Raw genomic sequence first — 13,400 nt, 5'->3', positions numbered from 1 at the left:
ATCAGGCCATGATGTATCAGGGATGCCTTCACTAGACCCATTTGAGGGAGGTCAAAGTCAGTTGAGATACACAGCGCGAAATAGTTCAGGCGTTCGCCGTCGCAATGAGCAACTTGATGGTGGTAATATCTGTCTAGATTTCTTGGTTCAGTATTTGTCTGTAATGAGGTTTGACCACTTTACTCGAAGCCTCGAGAATTGATCCGCGATCAAGGATGGAGTCATGGACCGACTGTAGCAGTGAATCATGTCCTTATGTGGAACATAATTTCATCTTATGTGTTGTGGAATATCTTAAGTCACAACACATCTTCCGCTGATTTGACCTCATTGGGTATAAAGAGCTGTAGTAATCGTTTACTTCATTTTGGGATCGAGGTATCCATTTCAGTCAATCAACGTAAACCAGTATGGCTTTTCACGGGGATGTCACAGTCTGAGCAAAACAGCCAGTCCACGAAGTAGACCTGGGTAACTAGCAGTTCGACAAAGGCATATTGAGCTATAAAACAATGAATAGCCGACGCCTTAGTCGGGATTCGATGGAATTTATGCTCAGATTCCTTGACATCGTGTTGATCGCCATGTTCCATGGAAGACAATCCAGTCGTTAGGAGATTGAAGACCAGGCTTGAGCATGAACCCGCCACTAGCTTCCCCTTTCTTGTCTAGAACATCCCTAAAGTCCTTTCAGATAGATCGAGGCATATTACAAGTGTCAAAGTCATCGTTGATACATCGCAACAAGGAGCTTCTTCCATGTTGTCTCGTGGATGAACTACCCCTTTTGTGTGGACTGAGTTGCAAGTGTATGGTCACCAGGACAATTGAATTGTTTTGTGAGTGTCTAGTTTCTCCAGTGGGTCCATAAAACAGGAGTGGTTTGCTGCGTTCGAAGTGAAGGTGAATTCCCAGAGCATCTCAGACGCGTCCGACTTTGTCAACAGTCCCAGCAACCACATAACAACCTGCCCTACTTTTTCCCAATTTTCATCCCTCACAGCACAAGGAGAATCTTCCATCTGCAAACACTTTTCAGCTTTTTTTCCCTCCTTTGCCTGAAGTCTTCCATACACTTTGCGAAATATTTCACCCTCACGCTTTCACCACCACAACAAAGCATCTCGACAAACACACACTCCCTAAATCGCAGTTGTCTTTCCGGTACAACCCCTCCCAACTAGCATCAAATCCGCATTAAAGCACTCAGACTAATACAAAGCTAACCATGCAGTACTACAGTGAACTGGAATTGCAAGGCGCCATGATTGCTATCGCAGGCCTAGGCCAGCTCTCGGCCTCACAGCAGCGCATGTGCGACGACCTCCTGCAGGCACTCATCCCGCGCAACTACCCCGTCGACCCCGAAACTCTCGACAACGTCCGCCGTGAATTCTGGAACCGTGTCTTTGCCAAGGGCTGGACGACCAACAAGGAGAACAAGGCCCCGGGCCAGCTCCCCAAGCGCACCAACGACGAGGCCTCCCTCACCATCGGCACCCTCAACCAAGATGTGCCCAAGAACGGCAGCGTCCCGGGCTACCGCCGCGCTGGCCAGTCTGTTCTTTTGAAGGTCAGCATGAAGGTCGGCGATCGCTGGGAGGACGTCGACGCCAGCTTCTTCTGGGTTGACCAGCAGGGCCACCGGGGCTCCGAGCTCTCCAACGCCTCGATTGACATTGAAGGCGACCTCACTCTCGAGGAGGCCTCGGTCGAGGTTGGAATGCACTACGACACCAACGAGAAGGAGCGCGTCGGCGGCTGGAACTGGGACAAGGTCGTCTACTGGGGTCGCCTTCGTCTCCTCAACTTGGCTCTGCAGCTCAGGGTCACCAACACGGAGGATACGAGTGAGCTGAAGCAGGTCCGGCTGGTCGAGGAGCACTGGTTGGAGAAGGAGGAGCTTCGAAAGAACTTCTTGGTCCACGAGCAGCTTTTGAGGGGTGATTGAAGGGAGATGAAAAGACTCAATGATACCTGGACTATGAACGGAGGTTGGGTTTGCTTTTTTGGGGCACATGGAAAGGGATGGTCGTAAAAGCGTAGCATGAATTCTCGATTTCGCCAGCATGGCTAATTACACGTACACGAAGGTATTGTCCTTGGTATTTCTACTGCAACTGCCTATCTAGTGATGTTAACCGTAAGATGGCTTCATTTGAAGGGAGCTCTTTTTACATACAGGTCTAACATGATGAATTGATATGGAAGGGGCGTTCGACAATTTGCTCCTTGAAATCTTTTTAGACCTCGCTGTTAAGTTTCAAGTTTTGTTGCATCGAGTCTGCTGTTACTTCCTTTCCATATGAAAAATCAGCAAACCTGCCTTCCTGGCTTCCAACTTTAGATCACATCAAAGAAACACGCCTAGTAGGCGCTAGGACTGATTGCGCAAGGGGCATAGGCTCGACAAGGCGCTTTCACGATGCACCATTTACTTTATATATAGATCATCTGTCTTCTTGTTCTTTCAGTATTGGTTCTCTGAGTTGAACTCGCCGAGATGGCGTATCGTAAGCGAGCATGGCCTTTGTTTGATAGATTGAATAATGGGCACCACTGTTCACCCAGGGATTCCTTGATTCACGCAGGCTTTCACACAGTAAGGCTCTCATTTCATTCTCCTCTTCCCATATCTAACCATATAAATTCACTGAGGAGAATTCATTCAAATTTCTTGCTCTTCAACTTAAAAACTTCCAAATTTACTAGTCAAATGCAACTGCTTTGCAACTCAACATCAACATCACACGTCCGACATCAGTAGGAGTCTTCCACCAACGGATTTTGAGTCTTGGACTTTGACATCCAGTTTTCTTTTGCTGAGAGGAACACCACCTGCTACTTCTCATCACAACACCTCTTGATTTCATCATGGCTTCCCCGGAACCACCTCAGTTCGTTATCTCTGGAGCCCACCAACTCGACGATGCCGGAAAGAGGATTTTCGACAACCTCATTGCTTGGATGCTACTATACAACGACCCCGGACGACCGAATTTCAAGCTAACCATTGGAGGTTTCAGACCGATGCCAGAGATTGATGGTGCCATCCGCGACAACTTCTGGAAGAGAGTCTTTGCTGGTGGCTGGGCCACCGACAAGCCCAATATTTTGGAGCCTAGGTCGAATATGAAGGGAGAATTGCCTCGCCGCATGGTCAAGCACGCCAACGTTGGCGAGTTATCAGATACCATAGAGTATGACGAAACAAAATCCACGTATCAGAGCACCGATATTCTCGTGGCAGCCAAACCGGATGTCCAGAACGACTTGGTAGACTTCGCGTACTCTTACCAAAGCGGCTCAGTCTTCTCGGCCTGTAAGAAGAGGCCCGTTTTCAAGAAAGACAGCATGAACCAGCCCTCCCAAGTTCTAAAAGACAAAGCCGAAGCCATACGCCTTTGGGACGAAGCTCAGATGGAATGGCTTGGTGAATGGAATTACGAGAGAGCAATATTCGCGGCCCGACGCCATCTAGTTGATCTGGCTGGCTACTATGGTGGGGATGACAACGGTGTCCTCTGTTGTGGAGAGCGTCATCCGATGGAGAGTCTAGCTGGGATACAGGACGAAGAAACCAGACTCTTCATCTTGATCCAATCGAGCCGCGAAATTCTGAAGAGGACGAGGCTCAGACTGCTCGATAAGATTGCTTCGTTTCGTGGTGAAAAGGGCGAGGATGAAACGGGAGGCACCAGGAGGATAGCCTATGGTTTCACAAATGAGTCAAAGGAGTCTGACGAGAACTCAGAAGAGTTGACCAGTCAGCTTCAGTGTATCAAAGAGTTGGCAGACACGACTGAGCTCCTGGTCGAAGTCGTGAAATGTCCTCCGCCCAACATTTGGTAGCGCAACTTTCAAGTAGCTCACTGGAACAACTTTTCGGAAGAGGCTAGATTAGGCTTACATTGAGTGGTTTTTACCCAAGTCGCTATTTTTGATTGGAAAGATCCTGATGACCGGACTAGGGCGGGCAGACTGTCACGTTGGAAATACCCCACCAACTGCTGAAGGTGTCAGTACATCCGACTTTAGTCCATATGTAAATTTCCCGGTCCATCTCGAACCTATTCATCGGAGAATGTAAAAGAGTTAGGGTTTATTTCAAGTCTTCTGATCAAGATTAATCTAAAAACGTCATTTCAACTTATTCACAAAGTCTCCAAAGTCTAAGCTTCTGTCATTCCCAACAGGAACTCATACAACGCCCAAGCGCCGGGGTCGGGCAGCTCTTGTCCCGCCGCGTCTCCCACATATGTTGCCCTGCCAAATCTTGCCTTCAAGTATCGGGTGGCCTCTGCCTTTTCAGCAGCGACCTTGACAGCAGCACCAAAGTCTCCTGACTTGACAAAGGCATCCGAGAACGGAATCAGCACATCCATGACGGTGCGGTCACCCTCCCGTGCCGGAGTATGAGACTTGAGAGACTCCACCGCTGAAGCTAGAGACGAGGCATACAGCATCGGTGAGAATGATCTCGTGGATGCGGGATTTGCTTGCGCTTCGGATCGAAGGGATGAGGTGAAGGCGGAAAGAAGGATTCCGAGAATGGCCCCGAGGGTTCCTCCCATGTCGTCGACAGCTTCGACCGTCGATTCCAGAAAGGCGAAGACGGAACCGCTGGCCGCTGATCCATTGTCGAGATTACGCAGCAGGGACTCGCACAGGCCTTTGACCGCTTCACCACAATCGCCGTCGCCCATCACCATGTCCCATTTGGTCAAGTTCGGCTCGGCGGCGATTGCCCGTTCGCAAGCTGATCTGATGGCATTTTCCAACAGTTTTGGGTCAACTTTGCTGAGATCTGACTTCTGTTCATGACTGTTCGTAGCACTAGCTTTATCTGTCGTCAGACCATTCGCTTTCACCTCGCCTATTACTGGTCGAACAGTATTCGGCCAATAAACTGCACTCGTGGGACGATCGAGAAGCTGAAGCAGCTCTGCAGCCGTTGACTTTAACTGCCGTGCTGCGGCCGAGATGTTGCAGAGTGAGATAGAGAATCCAGGTGCGTTGAGAGACGTCTCGAAGGTGCCAACTTGTGTTCGTACGGGGGTAATCGACCAGGTCGACGCAAGCTGAGTCTGTACTTCATCGGTGAGCGCGCCCAGCTCTAAGACTGAGAGTCCGCCGTAGTTGTTGATGAGAAGCGTAATTTCATCCCCTTTCTCGAAAGACACGAATGCTCTTTCTGCATCATTCTGGTCGCATAACAGCTTCAACATCCTGTCGATAAGATCATTTACTGACGGAAAGGGGGTAATGAGCTGTTGGCCTGGCTCATTGTGGATGCCAGCGCCGACAACGCAGACATCTTCTGCGACAGAGTGATATTGCCGTCCTGGGACGTGGCAGTGATCCAGAGCTGAGCCTATCGAGACAGTCTGGTCGTTAACAGCCCTGCCGATCTCTACACATTGATCAAAGCGATACTTCTCAGCCGCTGCCGCACCGAGAATCTTCATAGCTGAACATAATTAGTAAGAGCAGCAGATGGCAAGGTAATTGAGACTTTACTGAAAATATGACCTGGCATTCCTCTTCTTCCCACTCTGCTACTTTTGCTCCTGCCGATGGAAACATCGTCCGTAGCAGGCAGAACAACGACTTTTTCAGACAAGCCAGAGGCTTTTGCCCTCTCCGCAGCGAGCCCGAAGTGAAGCCTATCACCAGTGTAGTTGGTGATGAGAAGGATGGTCCCAGCATCAGAAGGCGCCAGTCTCATCGCCTCAAGAACTTGTTTTGTACTTGGCGAGGCGAAGATGTCGCCGCAGGCAACTGCTGAAAGGAGACCTTCGCCGACGAATCCACTCCATGCCGGCTCATGGCCTGAGCCGCCACCGCCAATGATGCTTACGGTCGATCGGTCATTGTGAGAGTTTGCAACGACACGTTCTGCCTCACTGAGAGTGAGATGAGGGTTCGCCAATACAAGAGCACGCAGAGCTCTCGGAACGAGCGTATTCGCAGCCGTGTCGGGAAAGTAATGTTTCGTCGCCATATCGAATGTGTCTGGACCGATGATGTTCAGATGTCACCTGGAAGCCATTGCCATGGAGAGGAATCCGGATATATGGCACGGGTAACGTCTTCCGTATTAACCATAACTGCAAGTTCCCCTCCATTGCAACCTCTTCATCTTCAAGTGCAACCACACATAGAACCTCATTCTCGTACTCAGAATACCAACTTGACGCGCCTCGAGCCACATGGGCATCTCGATGTCTGATGACTCTCTACAACACTAGTTTCACTCAGCTCTTCTCAGGTTCCGAAGCTTCGTGAACGAGAAGAGCTCCAAGCGAGTCAGTCTAGGCCCCCGAGACGCGCACCCGTAGGCAAACAAGACTGGAACTAATACGGAGTACGCTACCTAGCCCACTTACCCCTGCCCCCCAGGCGCTTTGTTGGGGAAATGGCAATGGTTCGTTTTCCCCCGCGAGTCCCCGCACAAAAATCACGCTCAAGTTCCCAGCTCGGCAATGCAGCTCATCAAACTCCACGGACAAGTCCCGACGTCCAACTTCTTTACAACCGAGTGCGAAGGGTCGGCGACGCTCCGCTGCTCCGCACAACTCGGAAAAAAAGCTGTGACAGCTCGCACTTCGTAACTCTTTCCAAGTTTCCACTAGGTCACGAGTAGTGGTTCCAGTTCCATGGGTCGCTAGCCCCCGCATACCGTCAAGTCTTAACTCAACCCTGCTCGAACCGCGTCTCGCAGCCCTTTCATGCAAGGAACCGAGATTCGTACACAACCGCAAACACGACGATAGGCCTGCCATGACCTCATGGATGGAAGACGAGCTGCATCCGCGCCTCCCAAGAAGCGCGTCAGAAAGCCTCGAGGCCGTGGTCTGCGCACCAAAACGGGCTGGTCAGTGCAAGCGCTCCCCCAGTCGCATTACCCTCGACGCGCGGGTTGCTGACCTGTTGCACATAGCTTGACTTGTCGTGAGCGACACAAAAAATGCGACGAACAGCAACCGGTCTGTGGGCCGTGCAGCATCTCGTCTCGTCACTGCGTCTTTCCCCGTCTGTCTCAGGACGCGGGCAGAAGAGCAAGCCCAGCTGCTTCACATAACGACCGCCCGACCGCGCGTCTCGGAGACGATGGCAGTCATTCCCGCGTCGATGAGCTCCCACAATCGATCGGCTCGACAGGGTCCATCAGCCTCGAGTCGCAGACGTCGATGCAGCACGTCTCCCAGCCTCCCGGGACGTATGACGCAGCCCATGCGCCCTACGTGAGCCAGCCGCGCGTATCGGCGGGAGTGACGTTCGGCGACGTGTACAGCTACTCTCCCGAGACCGTCGCATCCGAGCTTTGGACCACCGATCTCGCCTCGACGCGATGGCTCGGTCTGCTCGCCACCGACGCGGCGCAGGCAGACAGCGGCTTTTCTCTCGCGCCGAGCCCCGCCCCGGAGGATGAGGAGCAGAGGCGGGCGGCGGACCTGCATGGCCCGCCCGATGCAACCAATCTCGAGTCCCGGCTTAACGAGGTATCAGATCCAGAGCGGAAGACTTGGCAGGCGGATCGGGACATCTTACTGTCCAACCGGGAGGCTGTACTCTTTCGTCACTTTACGGAACGATCGGCTCGCTGGTTGGACTTCTTGGATCCGCAGAAGCTCTTCTCCACCTACGCAGTCCGGTTGGCTTTGAGAAATGCAGGTCTCATGAATGCAATCTTGGCGTTATCGGCTAAGCACCTCTCAAAACTGGAAGGAGGAGGCCACCGGAACTCCAACGTGAGCAATGGAGACACGGGGGAGGATTCCGGTGGAGAATGGGTTCGATACTATTACGAAACCCTCCGCTATGTACAAGAGGCATTGACGTATACCAGCTATACTGCTTCAGAAGAGCTCAATGCCACGGCCATTGTCATCTCAGCGTACGAGATGCTGGACGAATCAGACGGCAGAGGCAACTGGCAACGACACTTGAAGGGCGTCTTCTGGATCCAACGATCTCAAGACGTCAACGGGGCGTCCGGCGGACTGCGACAAGCGGTCTGGTGGGCCTGGCTCCGCCAGGATATTTGGGCTGCTTTTCGTGAGAAGAGACGTTGCCTCAGCTTCTGGGCCGCGGATAAAGACTTCTCTGAGCTTGATCCGCACGGTCTAGCTGACAGAGCTATTTACCTGCTATCGCGAGCCGTCAACTACTGCGCCTATTCGCGACTGATGGAGTCTTCCTCCTTGACTGAAGTTTCAGCTTCGGGGAATAGAGCAAGGGCCGGAAGCGAAATGCTAGCTGAGATGGAGCGATGGAAGTCGTTTCTGGGAACTGAGTTCAAGCCCCTCCCAACTTCAGCAAGTCCGTCTGATGTGTTTAAGCCGCTTTGGATTCACCCACCCGAATTCGGAGTTGCTCTCCAGGCTTACTCATTCGCAAAGATACTCGTTCTTCTTCATAAGCCAGTGTCATCTGGGTTTGACGGGTATATGAAGATGCAACGATCGCTCTCAGAGGCCGTAGATACGATTTGTGGTGTCGCAATGGAGTCGACAGATGAGGGCTGCCAATTACTCTCAGCACAGTGTCTGTACGGGGCGGGGTTGTGTGTACAAGACTCGCTAAAGAGAAATACTATTCTCTCTCTGATTGAGAGAAGCGAAGAAAGAGTCGGATGGACGCCGATGGCGACATGGCGGGATGACCTGAGGAAGGCATGGGCAAATGCTGATAGTCAAAGTCCGGACGTAGTGCGTTGAAATTTTGTTATTGATGGTTTATATACCCCTGAGGGCAGAACTCACTTGCACTATCTACATCTCATGCCTTACCGGCAGACTTACACACGTCCATCTGCCACTCCGTTAACTTCTGGGCTTCCTTGACCCCTTCTTCCATCAACGTCGTCAGATTCTGGCTTGGGGCGTTCTTTTTCAAATGAACCAAGTAGTCGTCAAGCACAAGCTTGTTCACATTGACCTTAGACACGCCACCAGCGATGCAGCGCTGCATCAGGTCCTCGGGGAAGTCATTGGTTCCGTGAAGCACGACCCGGACTCTTCCATCCACCTTTTCGCGAATCTTTTGCAGCCTGTGTGACACATTGAATAAGCAACGGCTCCGACCGAGTGTCCAAGGGGGCGGTTCTTACCGGTCAAACTCTAACACGGGTCCCCTGGCGCCATACTCGCCATGCACATTCCCAAAAGCCGGCGCCAAAAAGTCGATGCCAGTAGCGATGAAGTCCTCCACCTGCTCTTCTGTCGTCAAAGCCCCCTCAAGGTCCGCCGTATCCGCGATACCGTCCTCACCGCCCTCAATACGTCCCGGCTCAGCCTCGGTCGCGATACCTCTCTCATGGCAATACGCCACTAGCTCCTTCGTCTTGGCCAAGTTCTCGTCCATCTCGTAGTGACTCATATCCACCATAATACTGTCAAACGGCAGCGTGTCCGCCGCGTGTCTGATCATGGCTTCATCCTGTGCGTGGTCGAGGTGAATGGCAACAGGTACGGAGGCGGCGCGGGCCGCATGCGCTGCCGCATGGACGAGAAGACCTGATGAGAAGGTGATGGCCCATGGGAATACTTGGATGATTAGGGGACTCTTCTTTGCTTCGGCGGCGCGGATGAAGGCGAGGATGTTCTCGATGTTGTAGGCGATGGGCGCGACTACGCCATATTGGCCTTCCTCGGCAGCTTTGAGAATTTGATACGTCTTGTTCTTTGATGGATCCCACGACGCCATATTGACCTTGATGTGTGTAGGCACGTAAGTGTTGCGTGCTAAAGTTATGGAGGTTCAAGTAAATCCGTGAATAAGGCGGCACTGGGTAATTTCCCCAACAATGAAGTTTGAGTTGCTAAAAAAGCCTCATGTAAGTCGAAATAGCCTCCTGTCTATATGAAGCGATTTCACGCTTGATACTGCCTCCCAATAAGCGTTGTGATCCGGTGCCACTGCCTCGGTGCCCTGAGAATCACACTAAGCTAGGGGAAGTCTCGAGCCGGCGTGTGCCCACGACTCGCGGTCGCCAGCCCCACCGGCCCCGAGGCGCGGACTGATTACCCATGCACAAGCTTATGTCAATGCCTTACAGACATCAATAACATCCGGTTGCTGTCTGATCAAGTGCTGGGAATGGTGAGACCTAGGATTCAGTCTGTTTCAATCTCGCGACATTTGAACCAGTCAGCGAAACCCCGTCATTTGCTAGTCGCTTCATCCGTGAACGCGGCTTCATTCTTTCTTGGTACTCCTCTGCAAATTCCTTCATCTTACCGAGCTTTGGTTGACACCAAGCAAGCCAATAATACTTCTTCTTCTGCAGTACTCTTCCTCGAACTTTAAAAATGGCTGTAACCAACGGTCTCCGTATTGCCATGGGCGGCGACGACGCCGGCTTCGACTACAAGGCCACAATCTCCAAGGATCTGGAAGCTGACCCTCGAGTAAGCACAGTCGTAGATTTCGGTCCCAACTCTGCGACAGATAAGACGGCATACGCACACTTCGCTCTTGCCGCTGCCGAGGCCGTCGCCAGCGGCAAGGTCGACCGGGCTATCCTCATCTGCGGCACGGGGCTCGGCGTCGCCATCTCGGCGAATAAAGTCCCCGGCGTCCGGGCAGTGACGGCGCACGACAGCTTTTCAGTGGAAAGAGCAGTCAAGAGCAACAATGCGCAGGTGCTGTGTCTCGGTCAACGCGTTATTGGAGTTGAGCTTGCGAGGCGGTTGGTTGGTGAGTGGTTGGGATACGAGTTTGATCCTGTAAGTTGAGACTATGGCCCCCTTTACATCTTAGCGCCTTTAAGAGCTGACATTGTTGTCTAAAGACATCTGCATCAGCAGCAAAGGTCAAGGTCATTGATGATTATGATTTGAAGCAGTCGGGTGGGATCAAGGCTTGAAGGACAACGGTAGGGGGTAACGGTCCGAACAGAAATATCTTGGTAGGAAAAGTGCACGGCACCTGGCGGCTAGTCACCTGATATCAGAGCCAAAAGGTCATGGAGACTACAAAAAAGAGTTCACCTCCCCGGTGGCGATTGGGGGCTACATCTCTTGGTGCTCATTCCGGGACTCGAACTCGATCGTTAAGCCTGTCGTCGAGTAGGCTAGTTGGCATATGAATTGATTGTTGACCATAAATCACTCCACCACCCAGCCAGTTTGACCTGACCCGTCGACCTAGACGGGCGCCTGCTGGCTGGTGAGAGGTTTGGACTTTGGGGGGTATATGAAGCACTTAATCTTTACTGTGTATTCCGATCCTATGTGCATTCGGCTCTAAGCTTACGTACAATTTCGATTTCCCATACCACAAAGAAACTCTATATGACAAACTTCCCGCAGCTCTAATCCAGCACATTACAAAGGAACTTCCACCTCTCGGCGCTTGCAAGTAACCTTGAGGTCGGGGTCGACTTCCTCCGCAAATCCGTGCTTCCGCAACTTAATCTTGTACGAGTTGTCATACTTCCAATCGTACTTCAGGAGCAGATGAGCAATGGTGATCTTTGCCTCACTGGCCGCGAAGAAGCGTCCCGGACAGCCGTGCTCCCCATGGCCGAAGCCAAGATGGTTGACGCTCGTGGTCACCAGCTGAGCAGCAGCCTCTTGCCCCGGCTTACCGCTCTCCCGCATACGTAGGAAACGGTAGCCGTCAAACTCATTGGGGTTCTCGTAGAATGCCGGGTCTCTCATTCGTTCAGTCGAGACTGCGACAGTGTGACCCTTTGGAATCTTGGTGCCGTCGGACAAAGTGACGTTGGCGGTGGCTTGCCGAAACATCGAGGCTACCGAAAATTTTCGTCAGCCAAATACTATGTACTGGTACCGAATCGGATCTTGGAGGATTTTGATCACTTACAAATCTGGTTGGGCTTAAGGCGCTGGCTCTCATTGAGAACACTGTCAAGAAGTTTCATGTTGTAAAGCGCCGTTTTCTTCCACCCCTCTTTCTCGAGACATGCGGTAATCTCCTCTCTCAACGGCTCAATCAGCTCGGGGTGCTGAAATATATCGACCAAGGTTTGCGCGATGAGATCAGACGTCGTGCCGATAGACACGACCGCCAGCATCAGCTGCGACGCCCCAAAGTTGTACGGCTTCCCAGCAGCGAGCTCTTCGAACCAGTAGATGGTGTCGTTATACTCCTTGCCATCGTTCTTAGCGTGCCGCGCCTCCAGCTCCGCAGCGACGAGATCCCAGGCCTCCTTTACCTGAGCTTTGAGGTCTCTGCATTCGGGAATCCAGTTGGTGGCCATGGTCTTGAGGAAACTTGGCCAGAGGCGCAGTTTACGCATACCCAAGACGCTGTTTTCGCCATAGTTGATGACGAGGTCAAGCCAACGCTCGTTACGGCACAGGTTCTCGCCGACGAATACGCGACCTGACATTCTCGAAATGAGGCGGATGATCAAGTCTCTGAGGACAATCTCTTGTGGTTCTGTCTTCAGTGTCAGTCTTTGCTCTACTTTTTGACCAAGTCTTTAGATGTTTGCAGAACCTTTTGTGTCACCAAGAAACTCTTGAAGTGTCACTGCGCATTCATCTGACAAAGGCTGGGTGACCTTCGCTGCGGTAGTGTTCTCTTGTTAGTCAGGTTTTCATCGACAGAATAGGGAGGAAGCATCAGAAACTAACCTAGAGACTTTGTAACACGTAATTTGACCACATTTTGCAGAGGCTTTGTAGGAATGGCGCCCTCCATGAAAGGTTCAAATCCAGGATATTTGGCCTGAAATAACTGCACAATGAATTCTTGTCAGCAACACGACACCAACCCATGTCATCATTTAAACATCCAGAGCGATGGGATGGTGAAATTGACGGAGTAGTCAGAAGATATGGATTTTGTAGCTTACTTCAATGATAGGCTCATCAACGCTAAAGCGAGGATCGTTACGGATCTCCTCGCCGTGCTGCGGCAAAAGCATGATGAATTTCCCCTGGTCCGTCAAGACGCGAAACGGCGTAGCCCCGAATCTTCGTCTGGCCTCTTCGAGAACTTCCCGCCCAGCTAAGGCAAACGACATAATAGACTCGGAGGCGGTCAGTTGAAACCATTTCTGTGGGTTGATGATGGGCAGTTTCCTGGCGTCGTCGTTGCGCAGGAAGCCATATAGTATAACGACCAAGGCAAGGCCCAATAGAAAATGCGGTTGATAGTCTCTGAAGCCTTCATATTGGCCGGCTGCGGCTTGCGTGCTCGAGGTGGCGTTGTCAAGGAGCGTCATTGCGCAAATGTGTGTGACTTCGAGATGTTGGAATAGTTGTTGACTCGAGTGGTAATGAGATGATGGAGATGGATCTGATGCTGACTTGTTGGGAAAGGGATTGACATTTGCTACGGAAATGGCAGCATTTATATTGATTTCGGGCCCGGCAGAGAAACCTCATGATAATATGAGTGTCCAAACAGCTAGACATAGA

General features: G+C 51.7%; 7 protein-coding genes across 7 annotated transcripts; 4 read left to right on the top strand and 3 right to left on the bottom strand.

Annotated features, from left to right (window-relative positions):
- Positions 1-1,264: 1,264 nt before the first annotated feature.
- HER10_EVM0007708 (uncharacterized protein) lies at positions 1,265-1,951 on the top strand (the record flags this gene model as incomplete). Its single annotated transcript, XM_035477254.1, has 1 exon — positions 1,265-1,951. One exon carries the CDS (start codon positions 1,265-1,267, stop codon positions 1,949-1,951), a length of 687 nt encoding a protein of 228 aa, XP_035331613.1.
- A 923-nt stretch (positions 1,952-2,874) lies between these two features.
- Positions 2,875-3,852, top strand: HER10_EVM0010078 (uncharacterized protein; the record flags this gene model as incomplete). The annotated part of the gene is made up of 1 exon (XM_035479548.1): positions 2,875-3,852. One exon carries the CDS (start codon positions 2,875-2,877, stop codon positions 3,850-3,852), a length of 978 nt encoding a protein of 325 aa, XP_035331764.1.
- Positions 3,853-4,172: 320 nt separating this feature from the next.
- HER10_EVM0013458 (uncharacterized protein) lies at positions 4,173-6,004 on the bottom strand (the record flags this gene model as incomplete). The annotated part of the gene is made up of 3 exons (XM_035482814.1): positions 4,173-5,470; positions 5,521-5,739; positions 5,815-6,004. The coding sequence occupies 3 exons, from the start codon at positions 6,002-6,004 to the stop codon at positions 4,173-4,175; spliced, it is 1,707 nt and encodes a 568-aa protein (XP_035331988.1).
- Positions 6,005-6,791: 787 nt separating this feature from the next.
- Positions 6,792-8,723, top strand: HER10_EVM0009371 (uncharacterized protein; the record flags this gene model as incomplete). The annotated part of the gene is made up of 3 exons (XM_035478860.1): positions 6,792-6,877; positions 6,944-8,061; positions 8,104-8,723. The coding sequence occupies 3 exons, from the start codon at positions 6,792-6,794 to the stop codon at positions 8,721-8,723; spliced, it is 1,824 nt and encodes a 607-aa protein (XP_035331718.1).
- Positions 8,724-8,784: 61 nt separating this feature from the next.
- HER10_EVM0006435 (uncharacterized protein) lies at positions 8,785-9,711 on the bottom strand (the record flags this gene model as incomplete). The annotated part of the gene is made up of 2 exons (XM_035476019.1): positions 8,785-9,055; positions 9,116-9,711. The coding sequence occupies 2 exons, from the start codon at positions 9,709-9,711 to the stop codon at positions 8,785-8,787; spliced, it is 867 nt and encodes a 288-aa protein (XP_035331530.1).
- Positions 9,712-10,316: 605 nt separating this feature from the next.
- Positions 10,317-10,873, top strand: HER10_EVM0001158 (ribose 5-phosphate isomerase B; the record flags this gene model as incomplete). Its single annotated transcript, XM_035470914.1, has 3 exons — positions 10,317-10,415; positions 10,461-10,733; positions 10,799-10,873. 3 exons carry the CDS (start codon positions 10,317-10,319, stop codon positions 10,871-10,873), a joined length of 447 nt encoding a protein of 148 aa, XP_035331201.1.
- Positions 10,874-11,333: 460 nt separating this feature from the next.
- HER10_EVM0003167 (uncharacterized protein) lies at positions 11,334-13,204 on the bottom strand (the record flags this gene model as incomplete). The annotated part of the gene is made up of 5 exons (XM_035472852.1): positions 11,334-11,761; positions 11,836-12,414; positions 12,475-12,543; positions 12,612-12,714; positions 12,833-13,204. The coding sequence occupies 5 exons, from the start codon at positions 13,202-13,204 to the stop codon at positions 11,334-11,336; spliced, it is 1,551 nt and encodes a 516-aa protein (XP_035331330.1).
- Positions 13,205-13,400: the final 196 nt, after the last annotated feature.

This window comes from Colletotrichum scovillei (assembly GCF_011075155.1).
Source record: "Colletotrichum scovillei strain TJNH1 chromosome Unknown Contig00007, whole genome shotgun sequence".
NCBI classification, from domain to species: domain Eukaryota; kingdom Fungi; phylum Ascomycota; class Sordariomycetes; order Glomerellales; family Glomerellaceae; genus Colletotrichum; species Colletotrichum scovillei.
Note: the sequence above shows the minus strand (reverse complement) of the source record. Positions and strands in the feature narration are given on the sequence as shown.